A 23,742-nucleotide genomic window follows, 5' to 3' on the forward strand; every position below is an offset into this window, starting at 1 on the left:
TTGGTCTTTTTGTCGGAGCAGCGCATCAAGGGTTTGAGGGGTTCTTTAATGACATGATTTGATATCCGGATAGACGGGTTGTTACAGGGACTTCTATTTCTGGGGGCATGAAGAGATTGGGGAGAGCATGCTGGCTTGGCTGTGCTGGATGGATTCACGGGGTTGAAGGAATTTGGTTGGACTGGGTCGATGGATCTGAATTCGGTTGTTGCGCTTGGATGGTTGGCAGGCATCGCAATTACGATGGGAATGGCAATGATGGCAATGGGAATGTAGTAGAGTGCACAGAAAGAGGCCAGAGAATATGTGAGAATACGGCTGAGATACTAAGATAGTGGCAGTTGGAGAATAATATGATCTTGATTCATTTGATTGATTGATTGACTGACTGATTTTGACTTCGACTTTGATCTGGATTTGTGTGTGCATGGCGAATGCAATGAATGAATGAGAGAGAAGATTTTTAAACTTGATAAAAGTTCTTGAATGTTGAATATTGTTAGGTAGGTAGGTAGGTATAGGTAGGTGGATTAGATAATTTAGATTAGATACAATCTGCGTAGAAGTTCGAGACTCGAGAGAAAGTCTAGACGGAGGGGAGGGGAGATTGAGATTTCGTGCTGGATTTCTTTTGTTTTGTTTTCTTTTTTTGGAAAGGGGAGGAGAGGGGGGGACTACCTAGTAGGTAAGTGTAAGTTTTCCCAGAGAGATGTGGTGATGAAGGGTTTTTTGGGGGAGGGGGGAGGGTTGATTACAGAAATGTCATCTTATGTTAGGGTTATGAGGTTGGAGAGTTGGTAAAGTTGATGAGGTGGGTGGGTGGGTGGTATTGAGGGATTTTTTTGAATTTGTATTTGTATTTGTATTTGTATTTGTATTTGTATTGGTGGTGTTATTTGGAGCCGGCTAGTTGGAGCTGGCCATGTAGTTGAATCGATAAATACGAGTAGTTTTGAAATATCTACTTGACAAAGAACGAAAGAAAGAAAATGAAGCCATCTATCTTTTCTATACAGACACAGACACAGATCTTCTAAAAAGCATGATATGTATAAAACACATTCTCAATCCGCATCCAAAAAACCTCTCATTCCTATCCCATTTCCTCGAATTTGATTTGCTCCTCCATGGTTGATATATCTATCGATATCTCATCCCACGAAACCTCATTTTACAGGTCACGACATCAATATTCAGGAAGATTATAGAACAACTGAAGCGACATAGATGTCAATTTTAGCCGCGCTATGCTACGCCAGTGTATGCGAGAATTTCATCGCGTGAGTCGATTTTCGGTACCCAGGTTTAGGGATTCAGTAACAGCGAAAACAAGCCAAGTCTGAGTGAGTGAAGGAAGATATGACAGTCGAGAAGATAGGTACTATCAAAAACTCAATATCCGAGAAAGGTTTGAACAGCGCATTCGGATGGATGCTGAACACCTTTCATATTGTAGGTTTTGGATTGATCACCAGTCATCGAAGCATCCGATGGAGGCAAAAAAAGAGGCTACAATCATGTGTCATAATCCCCTAGAAAATCTCAGTGTAGTTTAGAGCGTCTGTTCCATACACCCAGAGAGCGAAGATGAACTGGCAACTTGTATAAATACGAATGAAAAAGAGCACGAAGGAAAACAGACACCTTTAAAGCTCGCTTCCTCGATAATTTGGTATTATACAATGGTGATCAAGGAACCAAACGGCACGTTTACTATGGCCTTGATTTCGCCATCAAAAGAAAGAAATAAAGATGTTGTACATATAGGATAGAAAACAAGAAATCATGCAAGGAGCGCTGAAAAGAGATCTGAGACCAAGATTCATGGCGACAGTCAAGAAAAGTAAGCGATCTTTTGACATCTTGTCATCTTTCACAAGTGATTTCAGTTGAGACGTAATGGGAGCAACATGATGGTTTCAGTGCAAAGGTTCATTCAAGTCGTGATATGGCCGTTGCATGTGTATTATATGTGGGTGGCGGATGTTCAGAACACAAAAAGAGAAATGTGAGGAAGACGTCGAAACTTGTTGATTGTCGTCAGATCCCTATGAAATATACGGGACCGAGATTTGTGGCCAGAATCTCTAGTACCCCTGGCCAATGGCAAGCCCATATCGATTTCTCAAGACCTCGGCCGATGCCCCGCACAAATGGGCTGCCCAGTTCGCCTTAACCATTTTGCAGCGTAAGAAAACATCGTAATATCACATCACATCTGCAGAAACCAATGAACAAGTATTGAGACGGAGAAAGATCAAGATAACATTGATCTCAATTCAGCAGCAAACCACTTCCTCAAATGTACATATACGCCCATTACAGAAGATTGCTTTCCCTTCAACCAATGGATTCCCGTCCGAACTTGGAGTAGATATTCTCTAGTTCCTGAATCGTAATCGTAAACCCATCGTGGTGAAATTCTTGTGTATAGTAACAAGCAACGCCCCTCTTGTTCCCCATCCATCAATTTTTGGTTATTTAAGCTCCTGGGTTGGGGTTCATCTATTTCCTGGATTAGCAAACCACCTTGGATTCGATAATGTTTATGGTGTTGTCGAACCTTTCTCTTGCCACCGGTCAAAGTAACGTTGACGAAACGACGAACGAACTTCTCTCTCTTGGCAGCACGTCCCTTAGGGCGCTTCTTCTTCTCTTGTGGCTCAACCTATTTGTGATATCGTATTAGCATGATTTGATTCATCAAAATCATGTGCAGCCTTTCAAAGCATCCCATTCCCGTTTCCATGCTCCCATGTTGCTGCCTAAATGACCCTCAAGATCTTGTTCGCCACTCCAACCCGCCCATTTCGGTGTCCATGACTTCCATCGAGAATTATATCAGAGGAATCGTACCTTTGGTGTTTGAGACTTGACCTTTCCGGCACGAGCGAGGGATCCGTGAACCTTTCCCATGATTGCGGTTTATCGGGATATTGTCGATTGATATTTCCGATAACTGTAAAAGTGGCAAATGTAAGCGGTGATGTTCTTCCCCTTGAGATGCAAGTAGATCGGTTTCGCAGAGATGAGGAAATCAATTTGAAAATCTGCGAGCGATTCTAGAGATGGCAGGAACCGTAGATTTGATAAAATAATATGGGTATACGTACGCGGTTGCTGAATTGTTGGGTTGTCGATGGATTCGTGAGATGCGTCGGTATACTCTTTCTTTGCTGCTTACTCTAGCACCATCGCTTGGTGTTTCGCACTAAAAATGCTAGGGCTTCGAAATTAGGCAGCCCTTCATCTTGGATCACGTGACAATTATATACACGAGCGAGCCTTGTTCTCTTGTCGTTCTTCAATTCTTGCGCAGAAGAACACCAAAAAAACACAATACAACATGAACATGCTCAATCAGCATATCAATTCATTTTCTCCATTAATTAACACATAAATATGCTTTTGAGATTTTCCTCACACTGTACCGTGCTGTACTCATCTCAAAACTTTGAAGGTTTTAATTCTTTACTTCCAGTCTAAAGGTACAATTTCAAATTGATAACGACTTGTGTCAAGAGATTCAATCACATGAACGCCAAGAGATCTTATCGTTATCAGATCCATTGTTATCACCGTAATCCCTTCCGAGTTTCGGATTGTTCACGAGTACCATCACATCTCATCAGCGGTAAGGTTATAAACCATCTTATTATGTAACTATTACATAGTGAATGTCAATTTTCTATTGAATATTTATCATATAAACACATCTTCATTTGGCCTCCATTACCTCTAATAAACATTTACCCTGCTTCCTCAAGCTCTTTCGCAATGTACCTCTCAAAAGTCCCATTGGGAGCCTTGCTCTTGAGCACTCTCCTTCAACTTACAAGCAGTTCATCCATACCAATCGCCATTTCTTCTCCAGAGAACGTTATCAATAATCCATCCTCTACCGAATCTACAAATCGCATACCTACATCCCGCGAAAGCGCCATTCTCGCCCGTCGCATTCTCCATCTCACGCCACTCGGAACCCTCTCGACTATCTTCCCCAACTCATCATCAACTTTCGAAAACCGCCCTTCCAATCTCCAGAATATCCCCATCGGTCTCATGGACTACATAGCTGACTGTGAACCGACAACTAACAATCCTACTATCCTCGCTCTCAGCATAGCAACCACCTTCAAAAACGCAGTCTCAAACCCAAATATCTCTCTCTCCCTATCTTGGACCCCTCCTTACCCTCCTAAATCCCGCATATCCTCTAAGCCAGACCCATTCGCATTTTCGGCGGCAAATCAACCGCGGTTCAGCATCCTGGGATACCTCGAACCCATCACTACTTCTCCTGCAGAAGAACAAGAGTTAAGACAATGTTTTGTCGACACGCACCCCGATGCTAAATATTGGTTACCAGGTAACCATATTCATCATAGCGAGTGGGTTCGCTTGGTTGTGCAGGAAATCTACTGGATAGGAGGATTTGGGGATCGCGCGTATATTGGTTGGATACCTATTGAGGAGTGGAGGTCTGTCGAAAGAGAAGAGTGGGAGAAAGTGAGATTGGTAGGAGAAAAGAAAGGATGGAAGGAATGGGCGGTTGAGGGATTGGGATTGGGAGCTTCTTGGGAGTTGTGATGCTAGGATATTGCTATGAGACCGATTGATCACAAGTGAATATGTAATACAAAATTTATGTCATTCGCTTACCAAGCTCCACCACCATCACCACCATCACAGTCCATTATAACCAAAAAAACGATTCTGGCAAAAAGAGATAAAACTCAAGAGAAAGAGGGCCAAAAAATGCAAAACTTCAGGTCGAAACCCTAATGTTACAATTCTCCTTTAAACTCGTCTGACAGGGCACCACTCGGTAACAAACGCCCGAACACAGACGAAGGCAACCGGCCCACCAATACTGCCAAACTACTTTTCAGTCATTCGAATTGATGTATGTTGGTGAAGTTTTCGAATATATATATTAGTAACTTTGGTAGTTGTTTATACCTTGCTCAATGTATCCCTCAAAGTTTAATCTTTCATGTCCTTGTTAAAAGGATAAATGAGCAATCCATCCATGATCCAATTTCTACAAGACGGGACCGAAGGGTTTGATATCAAGTTAGTTAAAATGTCTAGCTGAAAGTAGGTCAATAAAATGACACACGTTTTTCACATGAAGAAAATGATCACGATCAGCTCAAACTCTTTACGTATTATCCTTATTAACCAAAGCTCTATATCTCTATCATACAATAATCAAACTGTAATTCTACCATGTACACCCTTCCTGATGCATTGCTGTGAACCGCCACAAACAAGGTTCCCAAACACGAAGCTGAGCGCCGGCATAAACACATCTACTCTACCCATCATGCCAAAGCTTGGCTAGAAAACTCTTTACACGTGAGAAAATGCGGCAAAACAAATCCCAAAAATGCAGCAAACCAAATTCCCATCAGCCGATTCACCAGGAGAACAATCAACGTGAAACATTGCGCCGACAATGCAAGATTACATCTTCACTCTTTTAGAAGACTCATTACCAGCAGAATCAACCAAAACCCTCTTACTCGAACTAGACACGGAAGAATTACTCTCCGGGTCCTCACTCGAATCATCCCGGTCCCGCTCAACCTCAGCCTCGAACAACGAATCTAAACTCGACAGCGTACTGGAATCCGAATTCGATCTTGCCCTCCTTATACCCCTCTCTGTAGGGATAGCAGCTCCATTCTTTTCCCGATGCGATTGTAAACGAAGAGCAAAATTATTCAGGGGATTGGGATTTCGATGAACGTGCTCAGAGATGAATTCCCAAGCCGTGGCCCAGCATTGAGCGTTGACTCTGAGATCTTTATGTTTCAATCGTAGAAAGCGACGTAGGGATTTGATGTCTGAAAGAAGAACGTCGTCTGATCGCCTGTCTTTATGGTACGATATTAGAATACCTGTGGCTACTAACTCTAGTGGTGAGAAAGTGCGGACATGGTTCACATCCGCCTCCTTCAGAAACTCGGGAGCGGGATCAAAAACTGAGTTCTGTTGGACTTCATATTGGCCGTCTGGTAACTTCGTGGACGATAACTTGATCAGTGATTCAAACCTGTCGAATACGTCCTTGAAAGCGAGTTTGAGACCCATAGATATTGGTTCTGGATCTTCTAGGACACGCATAAGTGCTTGGGGACTGGCTTGAAGTGAGGGCACAGTTTTCCTCCTTCGACCGTTGGCTGGTCCAGATAGAACTTCTTGAATCATAGTAAATATAGTGAGAATAAGACGAAAGCCTGATGCACGACTTTGCTTTGATACTAATCACCCATTAGCCATGTTCCTCGCGTAAACTACAGGGGACTTACAGTTGATCACCATGGCATAATCATCCTCATATATGCGAGTAAATCTAGCCCACTCAGTGGACATTGCTCTCATTTTCTCAGCTGGCGATAAAGCAATTCCCCGCTGGACAAGCTGGAACATAGTTTCTTCAGTCTCTTGTGTCAGATGGTCGTACTCATAGCAACAGAAGACCTTGTCGTCGAAAAACTTCTTCAATCCATCTGGACAAATGTTTCTGTTGCTACTCGGTGTCAACACACCATTGATAGTTGGTTGACAATAGTACCATTTTTTCGGCGGGTGTGAATTGTCCAAAAATCCGATCTCTCCACTCATAAACTTAAAAAGCGATGTCAAGCGTTGCTTTCCATCAACACAGATCCGCATGTGCTTCACCTCTTTCCGGCCGTCCTTCAATTTGTTGATTACTGTTTGGACATTAAGAACGATTGGAGGAATGAAATATCCCATCAACACTGAAGTAATAAGAGTAGAAGCACGTCCTTCGTCCCATACACTAGCTCTCTGATAGTTTGGATCTAATACTAGATTCCCCTTGACGATGGTATTATAGAGCATTCTTAAAGACCTTTTGACGATCATTGGCGTAGGAAGTTGTCGGATCTTAAACCCTTATATATCTCCATTAGCAGGCATCAGCATAGTATTTCACTTGTCAATTTACCTGGACAAACAAAGTGTTCAATACCATTAATGAACACCAAGCCTTCAAAATTCCCATCCACATATTCAGACTCTTCGTCTTCGACATCTACGTCATCGAAAATACTATCTGCTGCGATATCCGGTAAATCCATTTGCAGAGTTTCATCCCCAGAATCTTCACTCTTTATTAGCCTTTCCTCGACAGGCGAGCCTGGCTTGATTTCCACTCTTGTCATAATGAAAGAAAGTATTTTCTTGGATACGTATTGAGAAGTGCTCACTGTCGCAGTTTCTTTTTGTGCAGATATTCGAAATCAAATCTGGCATTCACATTCAGGGTAAAAGATTGAGTGGAAGGTATCTGACGGTAGCAACCAGCTTAAAAGAGTCATCGACCAAGTGCAATATCAGAGATATGAAGAGTCATGTGACGTCTCCGGAAAGAAGAGAGAGTGGCGTGATGCTTAAGATGATTATTAATTTAACCTACAATAGTTGTTGGTCAGTAACACAATGCCATCGCGTGAAAAGGGGTGAAATAATGAGCCTATGAGAGCCCGGGGATCTGCTGCACTTGCATTTGCGTCGTGCCAACAGAAAGGAACAGTTCAAACACACCAGAATGGTAATAAGAACATGTTTGAAGTACCCATGAAGCTAATTGAACAGCTTTAAATTCCCTTTCGAACTACTAAGTAAGATGAGATTCAAAGCCAGCTGTGACAGCCTTGCAATGCTACACGTTTACCGCTTGGCATAGTTTCTGCATGATAGGGCAGACAAGAAATCCGAATGGAGGTACACATGGGCAAAGGAATTCATAAAGATCAGTCAACTCACAAATTATTCTATAGCTGGCAATGATGCTTTCTGAAATGTAATGTTCAGATATTGATTGCCATTTCATCGTTACCTAGTGAAGCGCGTGTTTGTTGGACATGACGAGAGCATTGGGTGGGTTGGTGGGTCTTGTTGGTCTCAGAGCGTTTCCGGAAGGTGGGGTGCATTTAGTCTAACTTTCTTTGTGTTAGTGTTGAAGCTGTCTGTCTGGATCTTTTAAGTATTCAAACATCTAAGAACCTTTCTTGGAATCGCTCATAATTATTGACTATTCCAGATAATTCGTCAGATGATTCGCTAATTCGCATGAAGTCAATTTTTCAGATAGATTCGGAGAGGTCACAAACGAAATCGATACATCGAGGGATTCTAAGCATCGAAACATCTTCATTTTCAGGTACATTCTGTGAGATCATTCTGAGATTTGCAAGAAATTCTGCAATTGCTGAAGTCTATATACTTCTTTCGCCCCTAGAGCTTCTCTGCGTACAATCAAACTGTATAATAATGATACTGCTTCTATTGAAGGGCAATTTTAATGGTACTTCCGAGAGTCATATGCCACCTGGTTTGAGTTTGGCGAATCACCTAGGTACATATACAATAGAAATAAGTGACACGCCAGGACTAGGATGGGAATTGAAGAAATGAGAGATTGGATAAAATGAATTGAACAGCATTGTATACGACATCCTAGTAAAACACCTTGAACTCCACCTTGAAGTCCTTTTATTGGGTATCATCAACGCCACTATAATCATTCATACCATCCCGTAGAACTTTGGTGAGAACTGCTGCAGCTCTGCCAGCTTCACCTGCTTCCCTCTTAGCATGCTCTACTCCTATGAGTAAATCTGCCTCGAATCTTTTGTGGAAAACTCTTTGGCGATCTTCTCTGTCAATATACATTTCTCCTTCTTCATCTCTCGATGACCCAAATAGATTGAGATGCGCATATGCGTTCGCTCTAGAAGGTATCATATGTCGCTCGACATCGAATATCGGGAAATTATCTCCCTTCGTAGTAGGCTGCGCAACCATTTCCGGTTCCACAAGGCCAGCCTTGAGAAATTGGGAAAGCACCATCAATTGTCTTGGAAGAGTTTTCCCTGACTTCTCAAAACTAGCTCTACTTATTCCAAAACTAACTCTACTTGCAGATGACCATTTTGACGTCGCGCTACTTGTAGTCCAGCCTATCATTGACATGAAACTTTTCAATGTTTTCACCCACCCACCCGGACATGAGACTACATCTTCTCCTGCAACTTGAAGAAGCCATTCTAGTACGGCTAAAGCATCTACTCGAATTTCGGTGGCCAAATGTGTCATACCAGCTCTTGTGTATAGTAAGGCGGATTCTGCTCGATCACCGATATCTGCAGGTGGTAAAAGTCGAAGGAATTTGAGAAGCTGTGCTCGCACAGAGGCATTTCCATCAAGGATTAAAGGTAGGAGTTTTGGGAGAATAACAGCAGTTGGGATGGGTATTGATTCGTTTACGGGTTGAGAAGAGAGTTGAGTCGTAAGATATGAGAGCGCATCTTTTCGTTGAGTGTCTGATTTTGAGGTCGATGCCAATGAAAGATAATGGGTGAATTGTACAACATTCGAAGGTGCAGCAGTTGTAAGAGATTGTTGATTTACAACAATTGATTTGGACTTGAAACTGGTGTCTGTAAAGTTGTCGGCTTTTGCTTTAGTCTTGCCAACTCGAAGTTTTACTTTCTAGAAATATTGGGTCAATTGTGTAAACCGAAATAGGGGATAGTATTCTCACTTGAAAGTCCTTCTTCTTTTCCCTCTTTTTTCTCGCGCTTAAACCCATTGCGAATAATTACTATTATGGAAAATGATGCCTTCGAAAGAATCTGGAGACTGCAAAATAAAAAAGTTCCCAACTAAGCTCCCGGAACAACTGGTTACGCCGCACTCCGATGTTACCCCTGCACATGGGTATCATTAATTGTTTACAGCACCCATTTGTTTTCACAACTCACTGATTGCACTACATTAACAGATATGCCTCAAATGACCGACCAGCTTACTGTACGTTATATTGAACTCTATTGTTCGCAAGCATTTACTAACAGTAATTGAAGGGCAGCGGCGCAGAAGCTTTGGCAGAGACTCTAGCACGACTCTCTAAGAAACCCGGGGTAGAGGCGACACTGGTGCTTGAAACCTCTAGTGGTACCATCATTCAGAACTCGGGATCGTTCTCAGCCTTCCGTTCAGCCTCTAGATCAAACAATACTAGTGTTGCGACTGAAGATTCGAGCACAGCAGCCAACACGGAGAGCCAAGGTATCGAAGAATTAGCTTCTATGGTATGGAGTTTTGTGAAATCAGCCGGGGGACTTGTGCAGGGACTAGATGTTGAGGTTTGTTGAAATCGGACTGTGATGCGGGAATGCCAACCTGACATAATATTAGGATGAGGTTAAACTCCTGCGTCTACGAACGAAGAAACATGAGCTTGTGATTGTCCCGGATCCAAAATACATACTCGTTGTTGTGCATGAGACACCCCCAGCGTAAGGAAGAAGCGCAGGAAAAATTTAGTTTACCCATATCGATGGAACGGCGTTCAATACCCAAGGAGCATTTTACGGCGTTATAGTTTCTATGAGAGGATATCTTAATGACATAAATCATGCAAATTTGTTCGTTTCCAATGTGTGGTCTATTCAGTGCGTACCCCTGGACGTCGATGTGGATTTCAGAACGATACGCGAACCATTATCGAAGGACTGAATGACCGGACAAACACAGAGTGACCGATTCAAGATGTACCCCTTGAAGTCAGGAGCGATCTTGTGATATTTCACATGGATATATAAAACTTCTTGAGGCTGCAAGTTCTCACATTAGATCTCGGATATGTATAGTTTTCAACTTAAGCATCAAGCAGTCTAAATGGTATCATCCAAAACTCGTTGTTTGATTCGAACTTGGAGACTGGCGACAGTTGTTAGAGATCTCAAGAATTTTCAATATAATGCTTCATCTTGACTTGAAAATAAAATGCTTGTCCTTAAAATCAGACTGCTTCACGATTATACGAAGCAGCTTTTCTTTATGTTCTAAGACTTTCTATTCTGCCGTTCTCGGATTCTCATCTGTCAAATTTGGTTTTTTTTCTCGCATCGAAGATTGAGCGCTGGAGACCGCAGCCAAAAGTGATAACCAGTTGTTTCTGGAAGGAAAGTACTTCCTTACTAGTCGGAGATCAATCATCCAGCATCGATTTTGCGAGGTCGTCTTCGAGAAGCTTATCTTTACCGGTATTAAGCCAACCATTAAAAATGTTCCGATATTGGACATGAAGTCGTGCGGATTAACGCACAATATCTTATCCCGGGGTGATGATGGTGCTTTGGTATATCTTGCGTGCTCACTAGCTGCATGAACGCAATTGGTCGATCCCACCCAGTTTGTGTATCACGACAAATAACAAATATTATCAACCAATAATCACTCAAGGCTGAGCTGTATATCACGGTATTCATTTATCTAAATTTGCACGGTAAGTGATGGTGGCCATTGCGATTGATGATAACATGTGCGTCAATTTTCACATCACCCATGCTTGCGGAGACTAGATCTGGCCCGCATATATTCGACAATGGTACTTATATATACTATACATCCAAGCCTATCCCACACTTTACAGGTGACTGCTAAGTAATTTCAACTTTCAACATGGCCGTACAACTTCTTACCCAAGCCGACGGCTATGGCATCATCGTCGGATTATCCATCCTCTTCTGTCTCATCATCCTCGCAGCCGTTCGCATACAAAAAAGATATCTCTCAGAAGACAGCGATCAATCCGAAATGTTCATGGTAGCAAATCGTTCCGTCGGCACCGGACTCACTGCATCCGCCGTGTTCTCAAGCTGGTAATTCCATACATCCATCCCTCACTCCCATTCCAATCCGACCCCAAGAAAATCCAATACTAACCAAACCCTACATCTAGGATGTGGATCAACGAGAGTGTTTTCTCAGCAGCCTACACGTATAAATGGGGAATCGCCCTCCCCATCTGGTGGGCCAGCGGTCTCTCCTTCCAAATCGCACTCATGGCTGTGCTGGGTATTGTGGCGAAATTGAGGGTTCCGTATGCGCATACCTCGCTTGAGTTTATTCGGATGAGATATGGAAATTATGCGCATTGGCTTTTTATTGTGCTGAATCTTATTAATAATATTTTTGGCTGTGGGAGTATGATTCTGGCGGGGGCGCAGTTGGTTACGGGTATGACGGGGATGCATGTTGTTGCGGCATGTGTGTTGATTCCGGCTGGTGGTGAGTAATGTTGATGAAGTTCATGAGGGTAATGGGAATGCGAAAGATCGGGGCTGATCCTTTTGCTTTGTAGTCGTCATTTATACGGCTGTGGGAGGGTTGAAAGCGACGTTCCTGACGGACTTTTTACATACTACTGTTGCTCTGATACTCTTGATCTACTTCTCGCTTGCGGTTCTGAGCAATGAGCATATTGGGGGTGTGTCAGGACTCTATGAGAAAGTCAAAGCTACAGATGACTATATCCCCGGCAACTATGAAGGATCGCTTCTGACAATGAAGTCCAAGAGCGGTAAGTTGACTCTATAGACTTGCAACGCCCCTCTCATTTAGAGTCCTATTCTAACCACCCCCAAAGCCGTCTTATTTGGTCTCGTCTTAAAATTCGGCAATCTTGCCCTTGTCCTCATGGACACCGCATTCTGGCAGAAATCCTTCGCATCCGAAGTCCACTCGACAGTTCCAGCATACGATCTCGTCTCTATCGTCATCATCGCAATCCCATGGTGCACAGGAACCATTATTGGTCTTAGCGCCCGCGCAATCGAAAAAACTCCCATCTGGTTCGACTATCCCAACACTCTAACGACCACCCAAGTAAATTCCGGAATGGTAATGCCATACGTCCTTCGTTCTTTATTAGGTAAAGGCGCAACCACAGGTCTACTTGTGCTTGTATTCATGGCCATCACAAGTACAGTTTCTTCATCCATGATCGCCGTTAGCAGTATTGTCTCTCTCGATTTCTTCCGCACCTATATCAATCCCGCAGCTTCAGATCGCAAAACCCTCAAAGTCAGTCATTGGGGTGTCGTATTTCATGGTTGTTTTATGGCTGGCTTCGCAATCATGCTCGAATATGCAGGAGCGACAAATAACTGGTCAACGTATTTCCGTCCCATTATCGCTTGTCCAGGTATCCTTCCCATGATCTTCACACTTCTCTGGTCACGACAAACAAAGCTAGCAGCTATACTAGCACCGATTTTGGGTTTGATGTCGGGTGTAGCTACTTGGCTCAGTCTCTCCTGGTATTGGTCTGGTGTCTTGAATATCCAAACGACGCAGGCACAGATCCCAGGGTTGTATGGAGCTATCGTTTCGTTTTTCTCACCGGGTATATACTCGGTTGTGATTTCGTTGATTCGGCCAAGCAAATTCGATTGGCGCGAATTCTTGAGAATTGGACTCATTGAAGATAAAAGCCAAGCAAACAGTTCATTGACATCTACACTCCCCAGTAATGAAGCTGTTAATCAAGTCGCTCATGCGGGAGATGAATCGAAGAAAGAATCCTACATCACCAGCGGAGATGAGGCCGGTCCTCCCTCTCCTCCTTCTATAATACCAAACTCCCAACTTCCCCTCGATGATGTGGTCCACCCGTTCGGAGACGAAATCATAAAACATATTAACAAGTGGCTGAAAATTGCTAGTGTATTTTTTGTGGTTAATGTATTGGTTACGATTGTGTTGTGGCCGATACCACTCTACCGTGATTGGATTTTTACGAAGAGTTTCTTCAGCGGATGGATTGTGATGGCGATTGTGTGGCATTTCTTTGCCATTTTGGCGGTGGTTGTTTATCCAGTTTGGGATGGAAGGATTGAGATTACGAGGGTGGCAAAGGGGATGAAGGGTGAGTGGAAAAGATAGGAGTAGAGGAGAGAAGATGCGTGGATGAGGATGGTTGATATCTGGGTCTTGAATAATAGATGCATGATTTTTGTTATTATGAATTGGACAATATGTAGGATAAGGTCTCGAACTACTTCAGTTGAATACTACACAATCTGTTTCTAAGCATTCGCAACTTCTATCTTTGCAGTAAATATAACTTGTATTAACGTTAAACTTCAGCCCAGGCAATACAAGAGTGTTGTCTGATAGGTCAAAAGAGTATCAAGAAATGACTGGTTGAATCCCGAATATTGAGAAATTGCCATGCGAAGATATTATTAGTCTTGATCCAATGTATAACTCCAGGATACTATTCTCTACTATTCGTCGAGTAGAAATAGGATAGTAGTAACTACTAGAAAGATATCTATATCTCCAAGGCATTCTTCTCGACTACTCGTCTAAAACTCAAGAGAGTAAAATAAGTACCGTTAGAAATCCATGAAACTTGATCCTCCATCAAAGACATGGAAAATAACAGTAATAGAGTTAGATACTAGGTATTTCTGCAACCACTTTGGAAGGAGGAATGGGATGATATTATCAAATGCTCAACTTTAAACCCAAATTTAGAAAGACTTATAAGATATATATTAAGTACCATGGAATGTTCATTCTATGATCGAGAATGATAAAGATGCTATTTTAGCAGCTAAGTTCACTCCCAACTGTTTCGGTAGTGTTGCTTCATCCATGGAAATGGTTGTCTTCGAGAATCTCCAACGGCGATAATTTCATTACTACCCTTTATCATTGGCATTTGATATATTTGACATTTTCACTTTATATTCATATAGGCATATCTCTTTTAATGAGATCCAATCATGGAGTGTGGGTCGTAACTATGGGATGAAGTGATCAAATCGTAAGTACCCATCAAGGCTAGCACTTGCTGAATGTCGATATTTAACTAGATCCGAAGATAGTTATATTCAGTATATACTTGACAGATGTCGATTGAACATAAAAAAGTAATGTCAAAAGCGCTCAATCAGAGATGCTAATCAAGACAACACCATGGAGTAAGAAACAATATGACACCGCCAAGTTGCACGTCGGTCAGTCTTCAAGACAGCTCCATGGGAACGTTTCAATCTAATGGGACTTGTAACTGTACTCTCCACTCCCCCGCTGGAAGAGCGGTTCTATTTGCAGACGTACGTGTCTTGAAACATTTAGTTGGGTCATTTGTACGTAGCGCGGGATTTCCACGACTCTACGAGTCTTGGGTAACACAGCCCCTTTGAATCCTTTGCAATGGATGGAGTAACTGAGGTAAACAATGTACCACCTCATAAGCTCATGTGAATCCGAGGTTTTGACACTGCGCACAAGTATTCCCCAACTTCTAGAAAGTATCGTAGTACATGTTGTTGTTTTAGCAATATCAAAATGGCACCGAGGATTTGCCAGAATACATGCAAAAGGCGGAAATTGATCATAGCTCCAAAACAATGGATGCACCCTGAGTTACTGAGCCACCCACGAACTGCATGGATACTCACAACTCCTGAAACCTTCAGGGCTTCTACATTGAATTTATATTGAATCATCAGACATTGCCATCAGATCCGACTTTAGTTTGACGGGATGAATATGAATTCTGCGGAATAACGTCAGCTCTGTCCCGAACTATGGGTACCAGCCAACGGGAATCTAGAAGGACTGCTCCGTCAATTAAAAGGAGGTTGGTTGATGGTGCAGCTAGTGGGCTTCTGCAGACGACTGCTAGAAATCAAAGTCAGCTGCACATTACTCAACAAAAACATAGAAGGGAAGAGAAGAGAAGGAAGTCCGCGGATGGGAAGAAGTGAAACGAAAACGCGAGATTGGAAGTTGATGATGGTCATGTCATGGCTATCAAAAATGTCTTGATTGAGGCTACGTACGGTACTTCCATACGCCACACGCACGAGAGATACGGAGTAGGTAACCTTGGAACCTTGCAATTACATGCTCGTAAAGCCTCCCTTCCAATCAAATGAAGCATCAAATTGTATTTTCCGACGACCTGGAGTATAAACAATAACAAGCAACAAACGCGAGAAATAATCGAATAAGCTCATCGGAAATGAAGTTCGTACGACTATTCTCAAAGGTCCAAGATATCTAAAACATTTCTGGAATAATGGCCGAGACCAACAACAGAGGTGTTGTCCTCGTCGTTCATTGGAAAAGCAGGGAAGATAAATAAAGATGCAAAGATCCATGGTAACTATCAAATTAGTAAGTATAACTTACCAGTGTTTACTCAAGATTGCCCTTGTCAGTCCCTACCTGTTCCCTACCTAGTCTCGAGCTAGTCTACCTACTTCGTAGTATGAAAGTTCAAGGAAGGTATGGAAGGTATGGATGGGATGGACCGGATGGATGGGATGGATGGGATGACTCGGATGGATGGGATGGCTCGGATGGATGTTCAAGGTAAGCACTCTCGCACTCCCATACCTCAACCCCACCTTCCTTCTTTCTCACGACCCTTTCTTTTCTTTTCTTTTCCTACACGTCACTCAAGTCAGTCCCTCAGTCACTCATTCATTCGTTCGTTCAATTCACTCATTTACTTATTCATCAGTCCCCCCCTTCACCGACGAGAGAGATTAATACATCCATATCAGTGCAATCTATAGTCACGGCGGACCGTATCGCACTGGGCATATGTCGTATTATTATGCAACTGTCACCGACTGCATATACAGAGCCGTGAATCCTTGCTTGAAGTTGCTTAACCACGCATTTTATCATCCACTGCCTTGGAACCAGATAAAGAGAGGGATGTGATTGATGATTGATGATTGATGATTGATTCATTGATAGCTGCTTACCTTACATTACTTTACCTCCTAGGTACTCACATACTTATATGCTGCACCACCACGACAAATCTGCAACTCTCATTGCAGGACTGTGGGATTCGGAAATCTTTCCGAATATTAATACCTCTTGTATATGCCATTTTGCTCGTACAAGCACTTTCATTGCACTTGTTTGGTCACCTTATTCTTACTTCAACGTTCTTCTTATGCAGCTCCCCGCATACCAGGTTGTCAACATAAGTGGCTCATCATTTATATCCATTTCTATTGCTCCTTCCATTTATTTTCTGCTATACCTAATCGCGTTTCCTGCATGCTGATCGATCTGATGACCATTAATAAATTACTACGCAATAGCTTTTCTTTACACTTCCAAGATGCCTTCAATATCTTCTCTTCTGAAGCATAGAAGTGAAAGTCAAAATGAGAATCGCATGAGCTTGAGTTTGAGCGTGACTCCAGAGAAGTTACAAAGAAAATCGAAGCGCAACTTCTTTCGGAACCTTTTCAAAATCTCTAGCTTCTCTTCCAAAGACAAGCCGGGGAAGGAGCAGTCCGTGGTAACTTACTTTTCTATTGAATCACCGGTGATTGTTTTGTAATACTTTTGGAATGACGCTGATATTACTCGTCGTCACCAGACAATCCCCATACAAACTCCCACAACCAACCCTTCAAGTCCCATGTCGAATCACAATAAACCTCTTCCGCCGCCACCACCTTCAATCAAGGAGTCTGCGTCTTCGGAAGCGATATCTTCTAGGCCTTACAAGAAACTAGATAGAATAATCTCACCTCTTACGGATCAAGAGCTTCACGAACTATTTTCTGGAGCTCCTCAGTTCTACGCACGTTCCGAAGGCCATCATACAGGCGCACCGTATCCTAAGATAGCTTTCCCTTGGGATTTAAGTTTGCAGATACGAGATCTGTCCGATCATGTGCAAATACAAGACGAAGCATGGGGTTGTATCACAGCGTGGCCGCATATTACGAGAGAAGCTCCAATAAGTCTAGAAGGTGCCAAGGTTACTGGGAAACGCCGTGCCTATTTCATGCCACGATGCCGCGAACGACCGAACATGCTCAGTATGCAGGGTATTGAAAAGGGAACTGTGGGGTACCAAGCGGCTTTGGAGTTAGGTGTAGCCGATGCGTTGAAAGAATCTGAGGATATACAGCCTGACTCTGGGCTCTATTCACTTTTCTATAGGCGAAGGGGATTCGCAAATGGCAAGGATGGAATAAGACCTCTCGATGAGTCAGCTGTTTACGAACATCTCATGGATATTGGTGTTTCTTACCACGAGGATCAAATGCATAGCCGCTCTACTGTCGAGTTGTATTCCGAGCTATTCACACAGATTCTGTTTCCACCTTCTAGAGTTACCGACACAGATGATCCTTATAGTCTACAGGTCCAAATCGAGGTGCTTGTGAAGGTCTTAGCTGAACCTAATATTTGGGTTGATTTTAGCTTTGTTGAGTGGAGAATTCGTCTTGGACAGATACTATGGGGCCAGCAACTCGAAAGTGATCTAGGAGATGGCATCTCTAGCAATAGTGAATTCACGAATGAATCTGAGGATCAGAAGTATTGGCTGTTGTTGCAAATACTACTTTCGTGTGAGTTGTTAGTGCGACTTGATACAGTGTCTCAGAATATCGATAATGGTCTAGAGCCCGCTAAACCTGCTGATGTTAAAAAGCTCGAAAAAAGTATGACCCCCAGCGTTAAGTGGTCACTTATCCTAGCTCGATCCTGGCTCGAAAACATCCGCATTGAACAAAGTGTCTCCGAAATCATTCCAGAAAGGAAAGCTTCTGGGTGGTTGGCATCGTTGACTGGAGCATCAGCCTCTGTCGAGAATAGTGCACCACCCGAAAGTGTCCAAACATATACATTTCGTGGGAGGAATGAGACTCGACAATTGGCCGGACTATTACACTTCGCACAGAAGTTGAAATGGCCTTATTTGGATAAATTAAACGCAAAGGTCTCGTCCAATGATATATACATCTCCGATAGTACTCAAAATACTCCATCTACTGGAACACCGATGTCGGTTTCAACACAAAAAACTTCCTATTTCATGAGCCAACGGCCTGTTCCACGACGAGGCTTATCAAGATCGACACAGAGAATGTCTGCTCTGATAAATTCTTCTGGATGGTTGTCAAATTCTTACATCAGTGGCCTGATGCTCCCTGGTGAAGGTCTAAGCCATTTTCTAATCTCAACATTGTTAGAGAATGATGATGCTGCAGTCGAGAAATTGGGAGATGAGGCCAACTTGTATGGTGGGTTTGTATTCGGCCAAAGAAGCTTTTGGAGCACAGCTTGTATAATTGGTCGAGTTTTGGCTGCTGGTAAAAACTCGTCTGAATGTATGGGATGGATATCATCGGATGTTAAACCTAGGGGGATCTCTGGCGAGGCTTGGGTTAATATAGATGTTGATACAGCATCACTAGAAGGCAAGTCTTTATTTTACCATGTATTCAATCAACCGATGAGCTGACAAATGAAGCGATAGATGCTACCACAGACACCCCTAGAATACTTCAAAAAGCTATCATTGAAAAGGGTGGAAGTGTCATTGGTGGAGCAGATTCTTCATCAATACTTCCGGGCGATTTTGTAGCAGTTTACGATTCTCCGATATTGAATCCTCCATCGATAACTTTTGAGTCACTAGATCTTTTCGCCGTTGATTCAGATGAGACAACGCCTACTGAAGAAGAGCCAACCCCGCAGACAGAAATAACAACAGCGCCAAGTATCAAAACATATTCTGCAATGATGAGATTTCTATTGAGTCTTGATGGAGATGACAAGAAAGAAATCAATGTTGCTCTGACTCATGATGTTCATTTCGTTACCGCTCATCCATGTGTAAAATCTCATAGTATCGAGGTCTTGAAGTCCCCTACAAGTCCATTATTCCAACAAAATGGTGATGAAAGCGATCAAATTCCTAATCCGAAAATGGGTATGTGTTATGTATCTCCCTATTCTTGCACAGAAATACTAACGAAACATAGGCCACCCCCTCCACAAAGCTTTCACATACGCAATCATACCTCTCCAACACATACTCACATCCCCAGCATCGAAATCTCTTTCCTCTCTACTCATCTCACCACCGAGATCACTAGTCGAAGGAGCTTATTCAGCAACTATCCAGGCTAGTACTCATACTACTACAAGTAATATCCCAAAAGTTTTGGTGATAGATTGTGCGAGTACCATATTACCCCCTTCGCCTCCTGATGAGGTGGACGTGGATTTAGACTTGGAAGTGGAAATTGGGAGTGGGGGAGGGACAAAAGAATTTGGCAGTGATGCGGAAATGTTGGTAAGAGCTTTATGTGCAGAAAGGGGATGGAATGCGTTGATCAGTAGGAAGGGGAGAGGATGTTTAGCTTGTGCGGTTAGAGAGGCCGGGGCAATAGGATGGGGGGTTGTGATTAGAGTTTAGGTGTGGCGAACTGAAGGAAGAGGGTGGATCTGTAGATTTGGAACAGGGAGAGAATGTGTGTTGTGGATATGCGATGTGGAGGGATGCAAAGAGAAGGAAGTGGATGGATGGTTATATTGTTTTCACAAAGTGTTGTTAGGTCTTGTTGAAGCGTTATGTTAAGTGATACCCGCCTTGAGGCAAGAGCCAATTAGTTAATAGTAATTCATGGATTGAAAGATATGGGTTGGCTTTATGAGTCTTTTCTCTTGTGTTTTTTTCTGGGAGTAAATCGTGATTGTATGTGTGATGGTATAATGGTGTGCGTTGATGATGTGGTAATGTATACGAGGGAGGGGGGGAGACCACTCGTAGGCGAAAAAAGAGGAGAGGAGAGGAATAGAATGGAGTAAACTTGATTAAATATAGTAGAAGAAAACCATGTATGAGAATTGCTTGTTGATTGTATGTTTGAGATACATACCTACCTAGGTAGGTTCCTTGGAATCGCAATTTTGGTCTTTTGGTTGCTGAGTGAAAACGTGGTTGATATATACCTGGTACGTATGACCTGGGAATTTCTCCCGGATATACGTTCGTTATCTGGCGCGTGTGTGTTGAATGCTTGGGTGTGTGGTTGTGGTTGTGGTTTTGGGTTTGGGGATGGAATGGTAGTGATAAGAATGACTGTGTAAAAGACTGGCAGTTTTTATTGGGGGAGGTAGAGAGTATAAGTATAATAGTAGAGGGGAGAAAAGGGGGGAGGGACATGAAGTTGTATTTTGTATTTCTAGGGAGTAGGTATTTGGATTATTGGGAATGGTTCTCTGAGTTGTAGTAATTTCGATCTGTATGCCGCATCGTGCCTGATGGTGTCCGTAGGTACGCAAAGCTCATCAGATCTTGTTTCATTTGCAAGCTCTCCTTTGAACCTGGATGTTTCGATCCCATTCTTGAGATTTGGCTTGGAGCGTGCGGCACGCACGAAATCATTCATAGATTGCTCTTTTCTTTGTGTTGATTGCTTCACAGTGCATTCAATATGATTGATTCGGAATTGAGGACTCTCTGGCTCCTAGAAGCAGTCGGATAGAGACTATAATCCGTGATGTTTCTCAGAAGAAAGCTTTTTGTGATGTCGTTGACTTGGAGTTGCACTTGTGTATCTTTCTTGGAAGAATCACTCTGGTGACCTGTTCTAGCTAAAGTATCAAGGGATGAGTGTTGAAGTTGGAAGGACGGGAGAGCACAATATACTTGTTCGAAAGGAGAATCGAAATGCGTTTTGGCTCTTATGAAGAACGCAATGGTTTGCAGCTATCTGAATCCAGTTTCGTTAAGAAGAGTATGAGCTTGGGCCGCATAATGAAGCATTTGTCTTCCAATCAGAGAGCTTTTGAATTTCTCACACATCGATATATCGATTGAAGAGACTGTTCTGTGGCCGATACTAAAAGCACATGAAAAGTATCATTAATGGGTATATCAGAGGATTTGGAAAGCTATATCTGTTAAGGGTGTTTGATTTGTGAGCGTAACCATTCATCCGAGTCGGTGTGGGTCTTAATCGAGGGGTAATCTATTTTCCGTCGCAAAACCATTTTTCGATATCTTGGAATACTCAGGTGCTACGTTTTGCTAATACCTTTTTTCTATCTGGATGACATCTTTGATTTCGACATATCTTTTCAAAGATTGTGTTAACAACGATTCTCAAATTTGTATCACCCGGAGATGTAGTCGAATTTCTCACATTCGATAATACGCCACATATATGAACTCATATAAACTCGTTCCCATCTTTGCGTCATCAACAAAAATACCTGGCATTCGTGCCTGGCAAAGTTCATGATTCTGGAGATGTATAAAGTCCTGTGGCAGAGAGCATGCACAGAGAGTCTAGGGCGAGATTGTGTGACTTGATGCAACCGGAACAACTTATTTAACCGCCAAGATAGCAGCACATGCCAGCCTGGATATATAGCAATACCAACACCTTTGTGAATGCGCGTCGTGTCGAAAATGCCGAGGGACTTACAATACCGAAACACTCATTCCGCTTCCACTTATAGACTCGGTATGGTTCTTTCCAACCGGCAAGATTCAATTCGTCCCGATGCTACAGGTCTTGAGATAACATGACGACTGGCTCTACATATATAGACCAGCAGCATATCTAACGCACCTTTCTTTGTTTCTCAGCTCGGAACTCATACATTTCTATGACCCAAGCTGGGCGTAGTGTGAGTATCATCTCATAAGGAAGATATGTCATCCCAAGAAGTTTTGAAGTGCCTAGTCTGAATTGAAGATTTGTAGCTTAGTAGCTGCTTGAAAGTTTATCTGGAAAAGAATCATCTGCTCTGAATGTACTATGGAGATGTTGAAACGATTGTCTGCCATGATGCGCGGTGCGGGACTGTCGGTGCACCTGGCTTTCTACCCTTGCACACTACTAGGTATGTGTGGAATACAACAGTTATCATTGATAACACTGTTGTAACGCGACAAGGGGGAAATTCACAGTAACATGCTCGTCATGTGATGAGTTCGTTTCCGAGCGAATATCGAGGATTAAAGTTTCTGCTATTGATCATGATTGATTACGAAATGCGGATTCGGACGATTGGTGAACTTGGTGAAAGTATAGTTTCCCAAGGTTTTATGATATCAAGCAACTTGCATGAATTTTTGCTAGTGGTTCTTTGCAAGGCTGTATTCCAACACTTGTTGAATGTTTCAAATCAATCTCGGTAATCCATCACGCGTAAAGAAACCAAACCCGAAGCATATTCCATACTGAAGTCGGAACTCGAAGATTGCAGAGGCGTGCTTTATGAGTCATTGGAAGGAACTTTGTTGTATTAATATTTAAGGAAAATTGAAGGAAATCCATTCCTCAACCGATACATCGACTCGATACGAATACCATGCAGGCTGAGATTTATCAGCCTCAATTCTAAGTGTCAGGTCGACTTTTCGTCATCTCTTTTACCCCTGACATCATATATGGCACAGGCAAAGATCTTGTCACTACCCTGCCTGATTCTTCTTTTCCACAGGTCAACTATTTTTGTTGAGACCGTCGACTGAGTTGTCACCAGCTATACTCGAAGGATCCAATACCAAGGAAGGAAGAGTCATATTGCCGTTGATAAGATTATCCACTAAATAAATTACATAGTAAGCCAGAGGCTCATACAAGATTTGAGCGCCCCATAGATTCTAGAACTTCTCACCCCGGAAAGACGCGTTTTGGTTCTAGCTGGACGCAGAGAGCTTTAAATTACGCCAATTCTTCACAGTTATGTAGTCCCATCCCGGACTGATAGCTGTATGAGTCTGCGTGGCGATGTTGTTTAATTTCCTCTTCGCTGAATTCTCTGTCTCCTTTAATATTCTTGCTACATAGAATTGTCCATGAATTTATAAACTGAAGAATGATGTACAGCTAGGCCACAGTAGATCAGTCAACACTGGAAAATGTTATAACCGCACCATAATGAGTGTGGAGGGCTTCATTTTACGTTAGCGTCGCCAAAGTAGGTCAGTATCCCCGGTCATCCAATACGCCTACCATTAAAGCAGGGCGTAGCAAGTGCACAGATACTGTTGTATTGATACTAGCCTTGGAATAAGTTTATAAGATACTACGCGCCACAAAAGAG

At 42.7% G+C, this 23,742-nt stretch overlaps 7 protein-coding genes across 7 annotated transcripts; 4 read left to right on the forward strand and 3 right to left on the reverse strand.

Moving 5' to 3' along the window:
- Window positions 1-904: 904 nt before the first annotated feature.
- On the reverse strand, window positions 905-3,189 carry EAE98_008893 (uncharacterized protein). The gene is made up of 4 exons (XM_038956516.1): window positions 3,114-3,189; window positions 2,857-2,959; window positions 2,564-2,668; window positions 905-2,505 (listed from the first exon to the last, which is right to left on the reverse strand). Exon 4 carries the CDS (start codon window positions 2,465-2,467, stop codon window positions 2,258-2,260), a length of 210 nt encoding a protein of 69 aa, XP_038807228.1. The 5' UTR covers window positions 2,468-2,505; window positions 2,564-2,668; window positions 2,857-2,959; window positions 3,114-3,189; the 3' UTR covers window positions 905-2,257.
- Window positions 3,190-3,777: 588 nt separating this feature from the next.
- Window positions 3,778-4,590, forward strand: EAE98_008894 (uncharacterized protein; the record flags this gene model as incomplete). The annotated part of the gene is made up of 1 exon (XM_038956517.1): window positions 3,778-4,590. The coding sequence occupies one exon, from the start codon at window positions 3,778-3,780 to the stop codon at window positions 4,588-4,590; it is 813 nt and encodes a 270-aa protein (XP_038807229.1).
- An 879-nt stretch (window positions 4,591-5,469) lies between these two features.
- EAE98_008895 (uncharacterized protein) lies at window positions 5,470-7,199 on the reverse strand (the record flags this gene model as incomplete). The annotated part of the gene is made up of 3 exons (XM_038956518.1): window positions 5,470-6,269; window positions 6,318-6,929; window positions 6,983-7,199. 3 exons carry the CDS (start codon window positions 7,197-7,199, stop codon window positions 5,470-5,472), a joined length of 1,629 nt encoding a protein of 542 aa, XP_038807230.1.
- Window positions 7,200-8,532: 1,333 nt separating this feature from the next.
- EAE98_008896 (uncharacterized protein) lies at window positions 8,533-9,631 on the reverse strand (the record flags this gene model as incomplete). The annotated part of the gene is made up of 2 exons (XM_038956519.1): window positions 8,533-9,531; window positions 9,584-9,631. The coding sequence occupies 2 exons, from the start codon at window positions 9,629-9,631 to the stop codon at window positions 8,533-8,535; spliced, it is 1,047 nt and encodes a 348-aa protein (XP_038807231.1).
- Window positions 9,632-9,825: 194 nt separating this feature from the next.
- Window positions 9,826-10,344, forward strand: EAE98_008897 (uncharacterized protein; the record flags this gene model as incomplete). Its single annotated transcript, XM_038956520.1, has 3 exons — window positions 9,826-9,852; window positions 9,906-10,187; window positions 10,240-10,344. The coding sequence occupies 3 exons, from the start codon at window positions 9,826-9,828 to the stop codon at window positions 10,342-10,344; spliced, it is 414 nt and encodes a 137-aa protein (XP_038807232.1).
- Window positions 10,345-11,508: 1,164 nt separating this feature from the next.
- On the forward strand, window positions 11,509-13,773 carry EAE98_008898 (uncharacterized protein; the record flags this gene model as incomplete). Its single annotated transcript, XM_038956521.1, has 4 exons — window positions 11,509-11,708; window positions 11,789-12,117; window positions 12,191-12,409; window positions 12,476-13,773. 4 exons carry the CDS (start codon window positions 11,509-11,511, stop codon window positions 13,771-13,773), a joined length of 2,046 nt encoding a protein of 681 aa, XP_038807233.1.
- A 3,217-nt stretch (window positions 13,774-16,990) lies between these two features.
- On the forward strand, window positions 16,991-20,095 carry EAE98_008899 (uncharacterized protein; the record flags this gene model as incomplete). Its single annotated transcript, XM_038956522.1, has 4 exons — window positions 16,991-17,173; window positions 17,255-19,091; window positions 19,151-19,606; window positions 19,659-20,095. The coding sequence occupies 4 exons, from the start codon at window positions 16,991-16,993 to the stop codon at window positions 20,093-20,095; spliced, it is 2,913 nt and encodes a 970-aa protein (XP_038807234.1).
- Between the last annotated feature and the right edge of the window lie 3,647 nt (window positions 20,096-23,742).

This window comes from Botrytis deweyae (assembly GCF_014898535.1).
Source record: "Botrytis deweyae strain B1 chromosome Unknown BDEW_024, whole genome shotgun sequence".
NCBI classification, from domain to species: Eukaryota; Fungi; Ascomycota; class Leotiomycetes; order Helotiales; family Sclerotiniaceae; genus Botrytis; species Botrytis deweyae.

Excerpts from the sequence above, each read along its gene's own strand:
- EAE98_008893 (XM_038956516.1), bottom strand. The coding sequence starts at position 2,467 with ATGGATGGGGAACAAGAGGGGCGTTGCTTGTTACTATACACAAGAATT.